This window comes from Alosa sapidissima, chromosome 11, assembly GCF_018492685.1.
Source record: "Alosa sapidissima isolate fAloSap1 chromosome 11, fAloSap1.pri, whole genome shotgun sequence".
In the NCBI taxonomy this organism is placed as follows: domain Eukaryota; kingdom Metazoa; phylum Chordata; class Actinopteri; order Clupeiformes; family Clupeidae; genus Alosa; species Alosa sapidissima.
This window is the reverse complement of record NC_055967.1, coordinates 4,925,417-4,946,425: the sequence shown is the minus strand read 5'-3', so window position 1 is coordinate 4,946,425 and position 21,009 is coordinate 4,925,417. Positions and strand designations below refer to the sequence as shown.

The window sequence follows — 21,009 nt, the reverse complement described above, 5'->3', positions numbered from 1 at the left end:
TTTTAGCAAAAAAATCCTACGGGACCATTATTTCATGACAATTCGTACCCCACTATTACTGTGAACACAGAATTCATAGTTTACCCACCTCTTATTACAGTGCATGAAAATGCACTGTACTGTTCTTCCTAGGCAACTTCTTATTATTATTATTCCGCTTACCACTTTTTCCGTACGCTATTTCTCTTGAACAGTTTAACTTAGAAACTTCATTCAAACTTTGTTACGTAGGTATTCAAACAGATCGGGTTAGTATGACTTTTCAACTTTGAAACTTTTATACTTTTTAAACTATTAAAGAAAAACTTTTTAAAAATCCCCATAGACTTAACATTGCCGATTGTGACATCATAATACTGCCGTTAAGCAATTAGAATCCTATGGCAGGTGTTCAGGCCACCTGCAGCCTCAGGCTTTAAGCATACAATCTGGGTCAATTAAGACTACACATCCTATTCAACTGTTTCCTCTGCCCAAAACTGTTTCAAAATAAAAGTCCTCACTACAATAATCCACTGTTAAACAATGTAACCCATTAAACTACTGAACTTTTTACATTCAACTTTTAAACGGTCTACTTTTAAACTATCTATCTATTAAACTAGCTATCTATCAACAACTTTTAAACTATCTACATTCAACTTTTAAACTATATACATTCACTAGCTGTCTATCAACAACTTTTAACTTGTCATCAACTATGTCAACACTTTTCATCAACTATGACTCCTACCCACTGTAGTTAGTTAGCATGGTTAGCATGTTAGCATTGCTAACATTATTAACAAAACTGCTAAAAATGATTAGCTAGGTTAGCTAAGTCACATGGTTAGTATAGTTAGCATGCTAACATGCTAGTTAGCATTTTTAACAAAACTGCTAAAAATGATTAGCTAAGTTAGCTAAGTAACATGGTTAACATAATTAGTATGCTAACATTGTTAACATGCTAATTAACATAGTTAGCATAACTACTAAAATGATAAGCTTGGTTAGCTAAGTCACATGGTTAACATAGTTAGCATGTTTAGCAAAACGGCTAGAAAATGTTAGTTTAGTTAACTAAGTAGCATGGTTAGCATTGCTAGCACTGCTATAAAACATTAGCTAAGTAGCATGGTTAGCAGAATTAAAAATCTTAGCATAACTACTAATAAACATTAGAGCCATTCCAACTTTCAGTTATCACCATTAAACTATTTTAATATCAACATTCATTAAACTGCTAGAAAACGTTAGCTAAGTAGCATGGTTAGCAGGTTAGCATTGCTAGCACTGCTATAAAACATTAGCTAAGTAGCATGGTTAGCATAGTTAAAAATCTTAGCATAACTGCTAGCAAACATTAGAGCCATTCCAACTTTAAGTTATCGTCAAATATCTACCTATACACAGCCATTAAACAATTTGAATATCAACATTCATTCAACTTCCAGTCTATCAACAACTTTTAAACTATTTACCTTCAACTTTTAAACGGTCTACTTTTAAACTATCTATTAAACTAGCTGTCTATCAACAACTTTTAAACTATCTACATTCAGCTTTTAAACAGTCTACTTTTAAACTATCAACTTTTATTAAGCTATGCAACCACCATGTCTATCCTAGCATCACCGTAGTAACCATCTCTGTATTATCTGTTTTAACTATACATGATATTTTACATCACAACTTTAACATTTTCATGCACTGGTAATTCCTTGGAATTGCATTTCTAGTTTTACCACTACACCCCTGGTTAGCGGTCGTAGAGTATCAAGTTCAGATGCCATAAACTACTCGAAATACCAACAATGCATTGCCATGCGCAATTTTGCAATTACTGTCTTGTAATGATATATTATGAGGGGTGTATTTATTCTTCATAAAAAAGAATGCACAGGTATAGACTCAGGTATATAATATTATAATTTTATTCATACTTTATGTTTACAGTATTTTTGACATCTTTCACACATTGAACAGAATTTTACTGGTGGTGGTAATATACACTTTGTATGTTTTTTCTGAGTCAAGCAAAGGTTTATTGAAGATTAGTTTTGAGAGGGTTTTTTCCCTCAGTATTTTGTACATGTGGATAATGGACCATTTATATGATTCGATTTTTTACTTCTATATTAAGATAAGCAGCATGTGGAAAAATGTTGAAGCTCATCTACAGTAGTAAATGTCCCAGGTCCCATCTCATCAACAGTGCAAAAGCAACCCCTTCCAATCTAGTGCAAAAATTAAGAAAAAACTGGACAGCAGTAAAGTAACAGTGAACTAAAGATGCAGCACAATCAAATACTAACTGTTGCTCTCTCAGAACCCTGATGAGAAATGTTCACATCTTAAAGTCTGAAAACACAGAAAACAGAAAAGAGTGACACCATGATGGTCTCTAACATACTGATTGAAATGTGTACCACTTTCCCATTCACACTATGCCCATTTTTCCACATAATGAGGAGACATTCACCCATCAGACCTGGGTCAAAGTCATGCAGAGATTTTACACCGATTTCTATAGTGAATTCTTAACTTCACCTTGAAGTTAAGTGTGAAGTATCCGTATGTAACAGCTGGGTTCTGGGGCCCTTTTGAAATGTTTGCTCTGCTCTTGTTCGTTAAGTCTTTGGTGTGTTCTGCCACAGACACCACCACATACAGCCAGCGCTCATAAGTAACAAAACATACGAAAGGAAAAGCTTTGAAGCACACATTGTGGCCATTCTGTCATCACAGTCAGTGAATTCATAGAGCGCGCTGTGTCCTCTTGTTATTAAGGAGTGTCATGACTCCAGTGGCATTGCATCAATGTCCCATTTATAGTTTGTCACTGGGAAAGGCAGAGTACGCTACTATTGGTCTTAGGCCTGTGTTTCAAACTGTTCTCTAGTATTCAGTTCTAGAATCGAGAGGGCAAGAACCAGTCATACACATTTACAGTAGTAAGAGTCAGATACATTTTGGAGGTGTTTACGGATTACTTCTTGAAATTCAAATCGATGGTTTGGTTTTGCAAACCACTTAATAAATATTTTAAATATATTCTTTGTAACTGAATGTATATAATTTTTGGTAACAAATGTTCAACATAATTAAATCATAATTACTCCAAAGACAGGGAGTCAGAATACAATCTGACCATTTGCTAATTGACTCATTGTGCTTGTTAATATCCTTTTGGAAAAATGCATAATCAATAAAACAGTTGCGAGCCCTCTGCTTTAAAATAGTCTGTCAAGTGCTGTCAACAAGAAGCCTTTGGAGGTTTCAGTGCAATCCCATATTAAAACCTACTGTAGGTCACTGACAAATGACAAAAATGCCAATCAATTAAAACTCAAATGAAATCTACAATTTTAAACTATTTCAAAACCTCCTAAGGAAAGATGTGTGTGAGGAGACAGAACTGATTTAAATATAAAGGCTTTTAAATTACATTTTTTCTTTCTCTCGCTCTCTCCTGTTCAAACTCTACAGCCTCCCGTCTCCCATGAGGCAGCTACAGCCGTGGCTCGACTCCTCACTTGGTGACGGCATGGATGCCCTGTGCCAGGTAGCCCACATTTCCGGAGGTCACTCCGGCCATGGAGATGCGCCCATCCTTGGTCATGTAGATGGAGAATTCTTTAGTCAGGCGCTCCACCTATGAAACAGGGGTCATGTGAAAATAGCAGGAAGACTAATATACAGTAAGGGATAGACAGTTAAAACTTATGATGGTACAGTACACTGTCCAGCTTGCAAACTTCACATTCCTGGCAAAGCCTCTGCATTCTAAATCACCTTTCCACCCCTCAGAGCATGTGCTTACTTGCTTCTAGCCTAGTTATATTAAAAAGGCATGTCATATAAAAAATGTCATATAGGTCAATTCCACGGAAAATTAACTTTTTATCACATCCATAACGCCAGTCAAATGCCTTGGCATTCATTCACATCAGCCTGGTGGAGGACTTTGTGCAATTGTGCAAACTCAATCATCTTCAACTCAACACTTCAAAGACCAAGGAGCTGGTGGTGGATTTCCGCAGGTCTAAGCCCACTCTGCTACCAGTCCACATTGATGGGGTCAATGTGGAGGTGGTTAGCACCTACAAGTATCTGGGTCTCCACCTGGACAATAAACTGGACTGGTCAGCCAACACTGATGCACTCTACAAGAAAGGGCAGAGCAGGCTGTACTTCCTGAGGAGGCTGCGGTCCTTCAATGTGTGCAGCAAGCTCCTCAGGATGTTCTACCAGTCTGTTGTTGCCAGCGTCCTCTTCTATGCAGTAGTATGTTGGGGAGGAAGCACAAGGAAGAAGGATGCGGGGCGAATTGATTGAGGCTGGTAAGGAAAGCTGGCTCTGTAGTGGGAGCTGAACTGGAGTGCATCATTTCAATATCTGACAAAAGGACCCTGAACAAACTGATCAACATCTTGGACAATGAGTGTCATCCACTCCACAGCACTATTGTTAAGCAGAAGAGCCTGATCAGCTGGAGACTTCGCTCACTGCCTTGCACAACAGACAGACTGAGAAAGTCATTTGTCCCCAGGGCCATTGAACTGTTCAATGCTTCACTTAAGGGAAGAGGAGAGATAGACTTCTCTGCATAGTCTGTCTGCCTCTTCATCCCCTCCATGTTTGGATACTGTCTGTCCACTAGCCACTTTTACCACTGTCTTTCTGCCTCACTGTTTGCACATTATGTATACATATTAGCACATTAGCACATATGCATAACCCCCCCCCCCCCCCTCCATGCCACAGCCGAACTGTGGCCACACTTATACCTTTTCTTAAAATAGTAAAATATATAGATATATAGACTTTACTTTACTTTCTGTCTGCATTGTTGCACTGTTGGACTTACTCATTTGCACGATCACCATGACCACTATCACCATTGCACTATCACCATGACACTCATTCACACAGAGCACCTTACCTTACCTTACTATGCACAGAGAATCACAGGCTCAGTCCCTGCCTCAGTCATTGCAAGCGCCTTTGTGTTTTTATATTATATACTTTAATTACTCTTTCTGCTGTTAAAGAATGTGTTTGTGTTGTCTGTATGCTGCTGATACCTTGAATTTCCCCTGGGGATCAATAAAGTATCTATCTATCTATCATACCATACCATCACATTTTATTGGCGTTATGGATGTTACAAAAAACATAATTTTCCATGGAATTGCCCTATAAGATCTATTATGTAAGTATATAAACATATGAGAATAAGATAACGGTGTAGGAAAAATGACAGTTCAAGTCTGGTCAATGAGAAACAAGAGCTCCAGGGGATCCGTGGCGACCAGCACCACGCCCTGGTCCGGTATCTGTCCCTCACTTGCTCTGGTTTGAGTCCGGTGAAACAGAACATGCCAATCTGGTCAATAACGTGCTGCCAGTTGTGGGAGGAGCCTTCCTTCTTCAGATTGGCCACCAGCTGCTCCCTCATCTTAATGATGCGGTTGGCCATGCCCTTGACCTCCTCCAGCCTGAGAGAGAGAGAGAGAGAGAAAGAAAAAAAGAAAGAAAAAAAGAGAGAGGCACATAGTTCACATCAGTGTGGATTCAGCTCCACTGGTCCATGATGTAACCAATATGTGAATCATGGGTTCAGTTTAGGGGAAGCATATTCCCTCTCCATTCCAAATGTATACATTCACAGTGCAGGAGGTGATATTAGATCGATGTGCTCAAGGACTCAAATCAATACAACAGTACAGCCTCCTTCTCTACTGAACACCAACATTCTATTGCCAGGCTACCAGCCAGACATGCAAAGACATTAGTTTAACTTAATGAGTAACTTGTTTACTCACATTATCTCTACCATTGTAGGTCAATTTCAAAAAGAAAAAAAATATCAACAGGCATGTTATGTACAAAGTTCATACATTTAAACCAATATATTTCCATGACTGTTTTGCAAATCTTCATGACTATATATTCCTATACTATATAAACAATACAAACAAACTTCAACTGAAAGTCGGTGTCCAGTCGGCTGAAATATTTTCGGTCCATGCATGATGAAACCATGACAGGGCAAATTAGACTATGAAGTGAAGTCAGACATTAATAAACAGGCATTTTTCCTGGCAATGTGCAAATTTACATCTTCTGTCATTCAGGTCAAAAAGTCTGACGTTAGCCCACGCAGTGACTACGAAGTCTGCACCCCGATCTGTCTTAATTTTGTTCAAAATGAGGCAAATCGATTTTAAATTAACTTTTTCAAAACTTTCTGGATGCATTTATTTTTCAAAAACTTTTCCAGGCCTGGAAATCGTCATTTTTTGAATACCATGGCTTTTCCAGGTTTTTTCAATGCTGTACAAACCCAGTGTGTAAAGTCCTACAGAGGAGCTACTGGTTGTAACGCAATGGGTGAAAGGTGGTGCTGCCAGCAGACTGACCACTCCTTGTTGAGCTCCGGTGTGTTGAGGATGGTGGCGGCAATGCGGGCTCCGTTCATGGGGGGGTTGGAGTAGATGGGCCTGATGAGGATCTTGAGCTGGGACTCCACACGCTTGGCCTCATCAGCATCCTTGCACACCACGGTGAAGCCTCCGACACGCTCACCTGCCAGACAGGAAAGAGCATCGCTGCTTTACAGATGTCTACAGAGAGCCGTACACTGTCAGCGACATGAGTGTCTCGACACATTCTGTCACTAGCCCCCACACACTGGTGCTTACCCCACACATTCGATAAACAATGGATCTGTAGATGTGATTAGGGGACGTACTGGGCTTCTCAAATTGGACTGTTCGCTCCCCTGCCTGTAATAGCTGGTCATAGAGCATGGCCGAGTAAGAAATCCGTAGTTTCTGCATCACAACTGCTCTCATTTACTATTGCCCCCCCCCCACCCCCCAATCTATTTTCTATCTATCTATTCACCTGGATTAAGGCTGCACAATAATCGCGATCACGATCGCAATTGCAATGTGAACCAATGCAATCATCTAAGCACAAAGGCACTTCTGATTGGTAAGCTTCAGTCAATCAGGAATGCTGTGCTTCTCATGCCCTAGGCATGCTCACCAATCAGAAGTGGCACAACTTACAGCGACATTTGGAATATTAAACTGAATCAATTCATTGACATTCAAAAATAGCAATATCGGTCAGAAAAATCACAATTAGATATGTTCCCCAAATTGTGCAGCCCTAACCTGGATGATGCATAAAAATTTTGGACTTAAGCTTTGCTGCAAAATCAGCCTATTTGTAGGGTTTTAAGAGCATGCTATGAGAAAAACAAGCCAAGGCATTTTTTCAGTACAAAACCTTGCAGACTTTGTAATAGTATATCAGGGAATGTATGACAAAAGAGTAGGACATGGCCTTTTTTTTTTTTAAAAGCTTCTCCTTAAAAGAATGTGAGATACATCACTTGTCTCAAAGTCTATGGCAAGTTATTTTGCGGGGAAATCATGTCATAAAAGTGTAATGCAAGAAATATAATCTTATTACACTGGTAGAACAACTAACCATACTGTCAAACTTACCATACAACCCCATGTTCTTAGCAAAGGACTGAGAGAGCACAATGTTGTGGCCCTGCTCAATGAAGTGACGAACAGCCCAAGCATCACGGTCAATGTCTCCACTGGCGAAGCCCTGGTAGGCCATGTCAAAGAACACCAGCAGGTTCCTTTTCTGTTAGGAGAGAAAAAAAAAAAACATTTAGTGGTTGTGCACCAGAAACCACGGACATCTACAGCATTCATGCAGCAGTTCACACTCAAAAGTCCATCATGCAACTTCAGCTGTTCTCTAAATGCATTCTAAAGAAACGATACATGTAAAAATGTACTAGAACACTTAACTGTTCTAACTATGGTTAATAATATGATTATGTTGGTCTAATGAGGCAATGAGGAATGATCCTACTAAGGCCCTGTTTAGACGACAACAAAAACGATGCAACTGATGATGTTTTTCTGCGTTTGACCCTGTCATTTACTGTAGACGCAAACGGAGGTTTTATCCCCCCGCAAACGGAGTTTTTAAAAACTGGCTGATCGTTTTTTTGGGGGAAACTCTGTTTGTTCATTTGCGTCTAAAGAGGTACAAACGGATGATGACATTTATGATGACATTTTTAGCCAGTTCAAATGATAGAGGAAGTGATTCGTTGCTGTTTTTGATATTTTCGGGATTTTGATTGGCGAACATGGGCTTGAGCTTGTTACACTGACACGTACAGGTTTGGCATGCTCTTGAAGGCATATACCCGTGTTAGTGTAAAGGAAAACTTTTCTGAAAACTGACAGGTGTGCACAATGTTATTTCTGAAAACGGAGTGGGTGAAATGTCCGTTTATGAAAATAGCCGGCCACGTGTAAACGTAGCATAAGTGTTATGTGTGATTTGACTCCCATCTCAAGCAGCAGCAGGTGACAACAGGGACAACAAGCAATTGAACAGTCACAGAAAATCAGCTTTTTAAGGCGTGGGGGAATGTGCTAGACAACACCTCTGCCGATGGCTACCTTAATCAGTGCAGACATCTCCTTCCACTGCTCAGGCCTTGGGTCCACACCAGTAGGGTTGTGTGCGCAGGCATGGAGAAGGATCACACTCTTTTCTGGGATTTTCTGAGAAGAAAAAAACAACACACACCTAAGCATACCGTAGTGTACAACTGATACATTATCAACAACAGCTGTAGGTAAGAATGGTGTTGTCAAACTCTTAGTCCACAAAAGACTTAACTAAAATGGTCTGAACTGTAACCTAGAATGGATTCAGATGTATTATTGCAAGCAAATGCAGACTCACTGAAACAGACTGAAAATCTAAGGGGAGCTTAATTAACCAACTTCAAACTCTACTACACAGCATTAGCTATCTGGCATTGCGCAGTCTCGCTTTACTCTTGCCAGGTCTCTTTCAATTGACAAAGTTAATCAAAATTGCAATGTGCAACCAAATTATTATTACTACACATAGAATATCTGGATTGGATCATGGTCCCTCGTTGAAATGAGAAGTGTTTGAGAACTTACAGAGATGTCATCCAGGGCTCCCTTGGAGTCAAACCCACAGGTGCTTGGGTCGTAGTAACGGTAGGCCTTCAGCTGCATTCCAGCATCCCTGAAGATGGGGGTGTGGTTTCCCCAAGAGGGCTTGGGCAGGTACACGTCACGGACTGAGGTATGGAAGCGAGACTGAGGGGACATACAGGGGAGAACAGATTTGATTTATTTATTGTTTAGTTGCAGATCCCCATTAGTTGACGCAGAAGTGGCAGACTAGTCTTCCTGGGGTCCAATTAAAAATCAGAACGTACAAATAATAAATTATCAATCACATATTGTACATTCAAATACAGAAGAGTAGCAGTGACGTTATAGTTATGATAATTTCGGTACTGTAAACTGTTATGCTTCAGTATTTTAACCATAAACACACTGGTGGTATAAGTATGTATGGTCGTATGAGTGCGTCTGATGATGATGATGAATGTTGATAAACAGGTGGGAAAGTGTAGCATTAGCAAACAGGACAAAAGTTCACACACCAGGAAGTTAGCACCGATTCTCAGGGATCCAGTTCCTGAGATGGTCTGGACAGTGATGCTCTGTGTGAGGTAGTGGTAGAACAAAAAGAACAGAGGAAAGAAAACCACATTACATTTACATCTTGATCACACTACTCTGGCCTGCAGTTAAAAGGGGTGATCTGTACCAGTAAACTGCATTCACCTCATGTGACAAGATTATGGTTCCAATAAGAAGTCAGTGGAGTAAATGAGATTTTGGACCTGCAAAATAAACATCTTTCTCACCCTGTTACTCTTGAGGACCTCATTGTCAGAGCCAAGAGCGAGTTGGGCACAGGCCTTGTTGAAATCGCCGAAACCACCGATGGGCAGGTATTCTTTGTCCATCTTCTTCGTAGCAATCTGTGCCTCAGCCTGTGAATTAACAATTTCACGTTTATACTGGCATGCATTTACCCAAAGTTAGATACAGCATGTATTACAGAGGTATTACTTTAGGGCCCCATGTGTTCTTGGTATTACAAGGTTTGACCTCTACCTACAAACGAATTAGGGCGAAATCTCTGGATTTGCGTTTTTTTACGTCATGACCAAAGACTTTCTTGAGTTTGGAAACAATGTCTACTATGCATAGGGTACAAACAAAAGTAGTGGGTAGCTAAAGTTGTACCTTACGGACACAGCTGAGGACATAGGGCTTGCCCTGGTCATCACGGTAAGCTCCCACACCCAGGTTCATCTTCTTGGGGTTGGTGTCGCGCCTGAAGGCCTCAGTGACCCCAAGAATGGGGTCAGGGGGGCCCATCTGCACCTCTGACCACCATGAGCTAAAACAATCAGAACACAAACACTACATTTAGAACTTATCTAGAAAGCCAGCAGCATGTATCACTAAGTAGGCCAAATCAGATTGGACTTCCTCTACGACAATCCTCTACCTGCCAGCAGTTCAGTGTGTGTGTCCACACAAACTCTGGTGTCCAACACACAATCTTGGCACTGTAAATCGGGAACAAACACAGTGACTTGGGCCAAATCAACAATCCCAACACATAGCTTTAAAAGGATTGAAGGGAGGGGTGTAATTTGTCTTGTTCTTCAAGCTCAAATCTCAACTACTTTTTGCAAGAATCTAAGTCTGTACCCATTTCAGCCAGGTTTAGCCTTTAACGAGGTTGATGGAATACCCCTCAGCTCTTTGTAAACCAGTTCTATGTTGCTGCCACTAAGGAGGGTCTCTTGGCCACATCACGAGGGTGAAATAAGGGCTGCTGAACATTCCACAATGAAAATCTTTTCACACACTCAGTTGCTGTAAGATGCACTGGCCCCTGTTCATTCCCAGAATAAAACTTGTAAATGAACTGAGTATTTCTATGTCCAAAGAGTTCAGCCTACCACTTCTTTATCACACCATTGTATTTAATCTACAGGCGTATTTTTTTGAGATAAAGCCCCAAGATCCAAAATACCTTTGTGCTCAACTGTTGCTTGCTTTGGTTAAGAGGCTCAGCATGCGTGGGATTTCATGTTTTTAAACACCACAGAGTGGGCAGAAAAGTATTTTGATCATCTAAGCATAGTCAGCTAGTATAATTACGATACTTTCCCCATCATTTTCTGAAGACAATTATATGATTTCATCTCTAAGAATAAGTATGATATTCTGAAATCCACTCTTTTGCATAAGCAGTATTGCCATTAAACATAATAATAAATAAATGGTTTGCAGAAAGGTAGCCTAGAAGCATCTCAAACATGTAAAATGTATTTATTTATTTGAGTGGGACAGAAATGAATTAGGCCTATTTAGAGTAACTTGAATGTAATCAGTCATTTTCACCTTTAACTTCTGTTAATGCCAATGCAACAATCCTTGTTGAGTTCTCAGGTTACTTTTGGAGCTTCAGCTCCATGATGGCCCACTCTAAATATAGTATGAGCTGAGGACCAAGGGCTACTTCTGAAAGGGCAGGATGAGAAAAAGTATGCAAGGAGGAGTGTGCACTAAACAAAAACTTGATGAATGGGGTAAGCTTTTTGCTTGCAAAATAAACAGAATGGTTGTTGCTGGTTTTAGGTCATTTTGACTTACTCTGAAATTGGTGCAAGGAAAGACATGTCCTATGCTTAAAACTTCCTACTTAGCATTAGTATGGTCACCTTTTTACATGGACCACGTGCAGAATGACCATATAGGCTCAGTGTTTTTCGAACTCCAAACAAATAATAATAATAATAATAATAATAATAATAATAATAATAATAATGTGTTTTTTGTATAGCACCTTTCATACACAGAATGCAGCTCAAAGTGCTTGATATTTGGAGCATTTAACACAATAAATGGAGGGCATAAGAATGGCACAAGTCAAACCAGTAAAACTACTTACAAACCCTGCTGGTACTATATCTGTATTTGAAGCTTGCATGACCTGGGCATGTACAAATGTACCTGCCTCCATTCTATAATTGTGGGTACCAGATTACATCAGCTATATTATTTATTCATTTTGCCACAGCACACCACAAAGACATAGAAACATCCAAATGTAACGTATATTGTAGCAGCCAGATTCTAGATACGAACTATTCTGAAAAACACCAGACACACATAGTTCTACTGCTGCCTACATCACATGTCCAAGAGGCAGGTCCATCTGAGAATGATAACAAATCAAACTTCCAGCAGGTACGCTTAGTCGAACGTGCCAATTTGTACTGTGAACAAGCAAGAGCTAAAGATCCTACAATCGGGTTAGCTTCAAAAACCTCCGTGGTTCGGCCTCTGAGGAGGATAAGCTTAATTTGCTGGAGTCTGACAGTAACGTTAACGTCAACTACAACGTTACTGTTATCAGCTAACGCTAGCAATCACCTGACAGAATTGTTTTCATGTTTATCTGGTTATGTTGATGAGATATGAATACAATGCCGTTAAAACTGAAAAGATCCCTCCCGATCCAAGTCATGGCTCCTAAGCTCACTTACACTCAAATACTACACTAGCCAGCAAGCTAATTGCACCTCTTGGGAAAGTCATTCTGAAGCCCTGAACAACCTTGGCGCAGTGCTTCCATTAGCCAGCTAGGCCTTGCTAGCATATGCCATGGAAAGGCTACATTCCAATGTCGTTAGCATTGCAGCTAACATATCCAAACACTCAATCATCAAGGTGAAAAAAGTTCCCATAGACACTAAACTGAAACATTGCTGGGTGAGTGAGCAAGTAACGTTTGGCTAAGAAACCTTACTTTAACTAGCAAGCTAATGTCAACTACCTATTAGACCGATTCTACACAAATGTGATAATGCTGGTACATTTTGTGCATCAGTAGTTGAAAGTGGATTATTTCCATGCAGTGGTAACTATATTCCCCAGCAATGGTGTTATTTGTGGTGTGATTTACCAGGTTAACCATGCTACCTGTCTAGCTAACATCTCATCTCATTTGCACTATGATTGCTAGCATGGTAGCTACCAACTCAACACAAACCAACAGGCTGGATAACGTTATAAGTAATTTCACAAGAACATGGTACATGAAGGCATCCACTTACCTTGCACGAATAGGAAACACTCCAAGAACAGGACTATGACCCGCAACAGCGGAGATAATCTTGCATGATTTCAAAAGAGCCATGGCTGCAACAACTCAGTACTGTGGCAGGCAACTAGAGGAGCTGGGGGCACTGATTAAACTTGCGGGCTGTCAACGTCGGATTCTGAGTTTCCAGGGCGGAGTTTAGCGTGAATATTTATGAACGGAGGATGTCGTGCGCGAGTTGCCCATTGCCGAAGGGTGAATGAAATGGAAATTAAAAAGTTGTCAAAGAAAGTAGAAGACCACGGCGTTTTAACACGTTTTTGGATGTTGTCATGTGTTATTAATGGAAAGTATGACTATGTCGTGTTCGAGTTTAGATGCAATTTGACGTCAATGTTATCTTGTGTCGCAGCCAGTCAAACAAAACTTTGTGTCAGATTCAGTGGTTCGCTTAGGCTACCATTAAGGATATTGGCGATTTTTACACAGTAGGCTAGGCCTTGATGGTAATCCTAGCCTAGCTAGGCTATTATGTTTTTATCGTTTTGATTGTAGCCTACCCTCTGTGCATCTGTAGTGACATGTTAGCCCAGGCAGCAACATAGCCTACATCAGATTGACCCACTATAGCCTAAAACACAAATGTCTGTGCAATAAATAGCCCATGTTACACGTGTGTATGTCCTAACGCTGAACAAATGGCATCCTGTCATTGCCCTCATGCACATGTGATGTTATTCTGAGACATAATCTATAGGAATTACTACACATAACTAAACACACAAAAAGTTGTGAAAACAATTTATTGTATTAGTTATTTACAGCAGGGCAAATAAACTGTCCTTCAGTGTCAGGCCAGTTTACACATTCAGTGGTAGGCCTACCAGCCCTGGCAGCAATCACATTTTATCTTCAAGACAAAAAACTTGTGGTTTTGACATGGCTTGACATCCGTATTAATATTATACATTATAATAATATTAACAATATTATCATACCAAAATACCCACAGAGTATTGTGTGCAAGGATAAGGATAAATAAAGTTTGGGTAATCAGCCTTCAAAGGGCAGAAATGGGGTGCCCTGTCTATCTATTGTACAGCAGTTTATTCTTTTCAATTTTAATTTTACATTGTAAGAGGGAGTCTGGCCAAGTTAGCCTAATATTCTTAGGGAATAGAACATAACAGCAGATTTGGTCGAAAATGTAAATTAATAGGCATGCATATATATAGAACAGCTTGATTATGAGCCTGTCTGGCATCAAATACACAAGTGGAGTGGTGTGTTTTGGTGAGTGCTGGTGAACATATTTTCATCACAGCAGGCAACTAAGTAACTTGTCATCTTGATAATATGATACACTAGAATAAGAAAGCAATATAATTCTGTTGTCTGTTTCTCTGTTCCTACCTGAACAGTAAACTTTCAAAGCGATAAGACCTGCTCAAAATGCCATTAACTCTATTTGGGTTTGAAGGGCCAGATTACTACCTGTTATAATCAGCCCATACAGTATGTAGTCATTCACCTCAATCTGATGAACTTTACGTTATATCCCCCCCCCCCCCCCCCCCCCCATCATCCTCATTGAGCACATAGGTTCTTGTAAAGTAATTGCATTGTAACCATTACCTTTTGAATATACAGATTATATATGCCCATACCCCACATTCATAACATTAACCTATTCATCTTGTGTATCTGAAGGACTTCTGTAAGTAGGCATCATCCATGTAAAGCTACACAGTGTTTGTAAGGTAATAAAGCATATTGACTTAATGTAGTTATGACCTTTATGGATAAACATAACCTATACTGTAAGTGCATGCCCTGCTTCCCTAATGGTACAATAAAAACATGATTGTATAAAACAAGTTTTATTATTTCACAAGACTCCAAGATATCAGAATGTCCAATAAAGCATGCCTTAATGATCTGTTTTGGCAACAGAGGTAGCTGGGCATTAATGCAGCACAAGTAAATTTGTCAAACTAGGCTAACATGTTTGTGTAGTATGCATGACCAAACCTCGAAACTCATTGGACATCACACACAAAAAAAGAGATGATGTACAGACACTTTAAAGACATCTACCATGATGTCCCACTGACATTACAACTTTAAGTGCTAAATAGCCCATTTAAACAGGGCTAAATGAATCGTACACTTACTCGACCACCAGTGGTCAAGTGGTCATCGAAATTGTCACGTTTTTCCACAATAACCCATATCAAATTCAAAAACGTGTTAAAATTGCTGTAGTCTTCTAGCTTCTTCACCAACATTTTCAGTTGCATTTGAGTCACGCTTAATGAATGCTCTCTAGGCGCGCGCGCACGACAACCTCCGTTTATAAATATTCACGCTAAACTGTACCCGACTCCACCCATGGAAACTCAGAATCTCAGAAACCGTATATCTGGTAACACCGTAACAGCGCTGCCAAGGACGCTGTGGAGAATGATGGTTAGTGCACCTGAGGCGGTAGGATTAGACAATAGTGTGTGTGTGTGTGTGTGTGTGTGTATGGGGCGCCAAATGTAGGCTAACATGCCTTATTTCGTGGACAGAATGACTTTCGTGTGACGAAATACATATATTCAGGGGCGGACTGGGACCAAAAATCGGCCCTGGCATATTTGGCCCAAGCGGCCCTCAAATCGGTCGGGCACACCTAATTAAATACAAAATATTTGCATTACCCTCCTTAACTATGCATAGATGTTCAACTGTCATGGAGCACTGAAAGTGATGTAGGCCTCATTGGCTATCACTCTGACTGATCAGAGGTAGCCATGGAGCACATGATCTCCATATTCAAACAAGCAATTATCAAAGAAGAGTTTCTGCTTGAATTCAAAGTATCATTTCAAATTATTCAATATAGGCTACAATTGACAGCAGCACCAAAGATTACTGAAGCCTATGTGTAAAGAGTTAAATTACCCAGATTGTCTTGTAATTTATACCAGTTATCACTGTAGGACAACTGAAACAACACGAAATAAACAGGGCTGTTGCTGGAAATATTTTATTCCTGTAGGCTATACTACATTGCTGGTACATTTTGGAACATTATAGCTACATTAACTAACTAGAAAAGCATTTCCTGAAGGAAATACAGTGCATGAAAATGCAAAAATATGATGTAAAATATACAGAATAAAAACAAACTATATTGGTTCCTAGGTAGATGAGGTTTAATATAGTTGGAATGACTGAACAGTTAAATAAGTGGATAGTTTAAATGGTTAAATTATTTAGGTAGACACTTGGCTCTAATGTTTGCTAGCAGTTATGTTAACTATGTTAACAAAGATAATAATGTTAACCAAGTTACTATGCTAACTAGCATGTTAACAATGTTAAAATGCTAAGTATGCTAACCATGTGACTTAGCTAACTTAGCTAATCATTTTTAGCAGTTATGCTAACTATGCTAACTAGCATGCTAACTATGCTAACCAGCATGCTAACTATGCTAACCATGTTACTTAGCTAACTTAGTTAATCATTTTTAGCAGTTATGCTAACTATGCTAACTAACATGCTAACTATGCTAACCATGTTACTTAGCTAACTTAGCTAACTAGCTACAGTGGGTAGGAGTCATAGTTGATGACAAGTAACAGTTACAATGGCTGAACAGTTAAAAAGTTCAGTATTTTAAAGGGTTAAACAGTAAAATATTGCAGTGAGGACTTTTATTTTGAAACAGTTTTTGGCAGAGGAAGCAGTTGAACAGGATGTGTAGTCTTAATAGGGCCAGTTTGTATGCTTAAAGCCTGAGACTGGGAGTTGGGACAGGTGGCCCGAACACCTGCCATAGGATTCTAATTGCTTAACGGCCGTATTGTGATGTCATAATCATAATGTTAAGTCAATGGGGAAATTTTGATTAGTTTTTAATTAATAGTTTAAAAAGTATAAAAGTTACAAAGCTGAAAAATACATAGCACCCATGTCCTAAGTAAGACCTACGTAACTAGTTTGAATGAAGTTTCTACGTTAAACGGTTGAAGCTGCATTAAGTGCGTTAGAAGAAGAAGCATAAGAACTAGAAAACGCAATTCCAGGGAATTACCAGTGCATGAAAATGCAAAACATATGGTGTGAAATATATTGTTAAAACAGATGATGTGCTAATTGGCAACCAACATGATGAGGTTTAATATAGTTCAAATGACTGAACTAGGTAGATGAGGTTTAATATAGTTGGAATGACTGAACTAGCTAATCATTTTTAGTAGTTATGCTAACTATGCTAACTAACATGCTAACTATGCTAACCATATTACTTAGCTAACTTAGTTAATAATTTTTAGCAGTTATGCTAACTATGCTAACTAACATGCCAACTATGCTAACATGCTAACTATGCTAACCATGTGACTTAGCTAACTTAGCTAATCATTTTAAGCAGTTTTGTTAAAAATGCTAATTAGCATGCTAACATGCTAGCATGCTAACTATGCTAACCATGTGACTTAGCTAACTTAGCTAATCATTTTTAACAGTTTTGCTAAAAATGTTAACTAGCATGCTAACATGCTAGCATGCTAACCATGTTACTTAGCTAACTTAGCTAACTAGCTACAGTGGGTAGGAGTCATAGTTGATGACAAGTAACAGTTACAATGGCTGAACAGTTAAAAAGTTCAGTAGTTTAAAGGGTTAAATTGTTTAACAGTGAAATATTGTAGTGAGGACTTTTATTTTGAAACAGTTTTTGGCAGAGGAAGCAGTTGAACAGGATGTGTAGTCTTAATAGGGCCAGTTTGTATGCTTAAAGCCTGAGACTGGCAGTTGGTCCAGGTGGCCCGAACACCTGCCATAGGATTCTAATTGCTTAACGGCTCTATTGTGATGTCATCAGCCCATGTTAAGTCTATGGGGAAATTTTGACTAGTTTTTAATTAATAGTTTAAAAAGTATAAAAGTTACAAAGCTGAAAAATACATAGCACCCATGTCCCAAGTAAGACCTACGTAACATAGTTTGAATGAAGTTTCTACGTTAAACGGTTGAAGCTGCATTAAATGCGTTAGAAGAAGAATAAGAACTAGAAAACGCAATTCCAGGGAATTACCAGTGCATGAAAATGCAAAACATATGGTGTGAAATATATTGTTAAAACAGATGATGTGCTAATTGGCAACCAACATGATGAGGTTTAATATAGTTCAAATGACTGAACTAGGTAGATGAGGTTTAATATAGTTGGAATGACTGAACAGTTAAATAGGTGGATAGTTTAAAAGGTTAAATTATTTGCTAGGTAGACAAAGTTTAATATAGTTGGAATGACTGGACAGTTAAATAAGTGGATAGTTTAAATGGTTAAATTATTTGCTAGGTAGATGAGGTTTAATATAGTTGGAATGACTGAACAGTTAAATAGGTGGATAGTTTATATAGTTAAATGATTTGCTTGGTAGATAAGGTTTAATATAGTTGAAATGATTGAACGGTTAAATAGGTGGATCATTTAAATAGTTAAATTATTTAGGTAGATAATTGACGATAACTAACAGTTGGAATGGCCCTAATGTTTGCTAGTAGTTATGCTACTATGTTATCAAAGATAATAATGTTAACCAAGTTTTTTTGCTAAAAATGCTAATTAGCATGTTAACTGCTAGCATGCTAACTATGTTACTTAGCTAACTTAGCTAATCATTTTTAACAGTTTTGCTAACTATGCTAACTAGCATGCTAGCATGCTAACTATGTTAACCATGTTACTTAGCTAACTTTGCTAATCATTTTTAGCAGTTTTGCTAAAAATGCTAACTAGCATGCTAACACGTTAGCATGCTAACTATGCTAACCACGTTACTTAGCTAACTTAGCTAATCATTTTTAGCAGTTTTGTTAAAAATGCTAACTAGCATGCTAACATGCTAACTATGCTAACCACGTTACTTAGCTAACTTAGCTAATCATTTTTAGCAGTTTTGTTAAAAATGCTAACTAGCATGCTAACATGCTAGCATGCTAACTATGCTAACCACTTTACTTAGCTAACTTAGCTAACTAGCTACAGTGGGTAGGAGTCATAGTTGATGACAAGTAACAGTTACAATGGCCGAACAGTTAGTAGTTTAAAGGGTTAAATTGTTTAACAGTAAAATATTATAGAGAGGACTTTTATTTTGAAACAGTTTTTGGCAGAGGAAGCAGTTGAACAGGATGTGTAGTCTTAATAGGGCCAGTTTGTATGCTTAAAGCCTGAGACTGGCAGTTGGTCCAGGTGGCCCGAACACCTGCCATAGGATTCTAATTGCTTAACGGCCGTATTGTGATGTCATAATCATAATGTTAAGTCAATGGGGAAATTTTGATAGTTTTTAATTAATAGTTTAAAAAGTATAAAAGTTACAAAGCTGAAAAATACATAGCACCCATGTCCTAAGTAAGACCTACGTAACATAGTTTGAATGAAGTTTCTACGTTAAACGGTTGAAGCTGCATTAAGTGCGTTAGAAGAAGAAGAATAAGAACTAGAAAAGCATTTCCTGAAGGAAATACAGTGCATGAAAATGCAAAAATATAACGTAAAAAAATCATACAGAGTAAAAACAAACTATATTGGTTGCTAAGTAGATGAGGTTTAATATAGTTGGAATGACTGAACAGTTAAATAGGTGGATAGTTTAAATGGTTAAATTATTTAGGTAGATAGTTGACGATAACTGACAGTTGGAATGGCTCTAATGTTTGCTAGCAGTTATGCTAACTATGTTAACAAAGATAATAATGTTAACCAAGTATGCTAACTAGCATGCTAACAATGTTAAAATGCTAAGTATGCTAACCATGTGACTTAGCTAACTTAGCTAATCATTTTTAGCAGTTATGCTAACTAGCATGCTAACTATGCTAACCATGTGACTTAGCTAATCATTTTTAGCAGTTTTGCTAAAAATGCTAACTAGCATGCTAACATGCTAGCATGCTAACTATGCTAACCACATTACTTAGCTAACTTAGCTAATCATTTTAAGCAGTTTTGCTAAAAAAATGCTAACTAGCATGCTAGCATGCTAACTATGCTAACCACATTACTTAGCTAACTTAGCTAATCATTTTAAGCAGTTTTGCTAAAAATGCTAACTAGCATGCTAACATGCTAGCATGCTAACTATGCTAACCATGTTACTTAGCTAACTTAGCTAATCATTTTTAGCAGTTTTGTTAAAAATGCTAACTAGCATGCTAACATGCTAACTATGCTAACCACATTACTTAGCTAACTTAGCTAATCATTTTAAGCAGTTTTGCTAAAAATGCTAACTAGCATGCTAACATGCTAGCATGCTAATTATGCTAACCACGTGACTTAGCTAACTTAGCTAACTAGCTACAGTGGGTAGGAGTCATAGTTGATGACAAGTAACAGTTACAATGGCCGAACAGTTAGTAGTTTAAAGGGTTAAATTGTTTAACAGTAAAATATTATAGTGAGGACTTTTATTTTGAAACAGTTTTTGGCAGAGGAAGCAGTTGAACAGGATGTGTAGTCTTAATAGGGCCAGTTTGTATGCTTAAAGCCTGAGACTGGCAGTTGGTCCAGGTGGCCCGAACACCTGCCATAGGATTCTAATTGCTTAACGGCTCTATTGTGATGTCATCAGCCCATGTTAAGTCTATGGGGAAATTTTGACTAGTTTTTAATTAATAGTTTAAAAAGTATAAAAGTTACAAAGTTGAAAAATACAAAGCCCACATGTCCTAAGTAAGACCTACGTAACATAGTTTGAATGAAGTTTCTACGTTAAACGGTTTAAGCTGCATTAACTGCGTTAGAAGAAGAAGAATAAGAAGAAGAAAAAGCCTTGGAAGAACAGTACAGTGCATTTTCATGCACTGTAACTAGAAAAGCATTTCCTGAAGGAAATACAGTGCATGAAAATGCAAAAATATGATGTAAAATATCATACAGAGTAAAAA

At 38.5% G+C, this 21,009-nt stretch overlaps 1 protein-coding gene across 1 annotated transcript; it reads right to left on the bottom strand.

Moving 5' to 3' along the window:
• Nucleotides 1-1,898: 1,898 nt before the first annotated feature.
• On the bottom strand, nt 1,899-13,222 carry got2a (glutamic-oxaloacetic transaminase 2a, mitochondrial). The gene is made up of 10 exons (XM_042110737.1): nt 13,067-13,222; nt 10,176-10,332; nt 9,791-9,919; nt 9,524-9,583; nt 9,009-9,170; nt 8,493-8,597; nt 7,506-7,656; nt 6,408-6,573; nt 5,333-5,483; nt 1,899-3,637 (listed from the first exon to the last, which is right to left on the bottom strand). Exons 1-10 carry the CDS (start codon nt 13,147-13,149, stop codon nt 3,515-3,517), a joined length of 1,287 nt encoding a protein of 428 aa, XP_041966671.1. The 5' UTR covers nt 13,150-13,222; the 3' UTR covers nt 1,899-3,514.
• Between the last annotated feature and the right edge of the window lie 7,787 nt (nt 13,223-21,009).

Bases quoted from the DNA above. Each gene is read 5' to 3' on its own strand.
- got2a (XM_042110737.1), bottom strand. From the start codon at position 13,149: ATGGCTCTTTTGAAATCATGCAAGATTATCTCCGCTGTTGCGGGTCAT. The intron at 9,920-10,175 runs GTACAACTTTAG...GTTAATTCACAG, and splicing joins TCCTCAGCTGTGTCCGTAAG to GCTGAGGCACAGATTGCTAC. The intron at 8,598-9,008 runs GTAAGTTCTCAA...TTTTCTTCTCAG, and splicing joins GAGCCCTGGATGACATCTCT to AAAATCCCAGAAAAGAGTGT.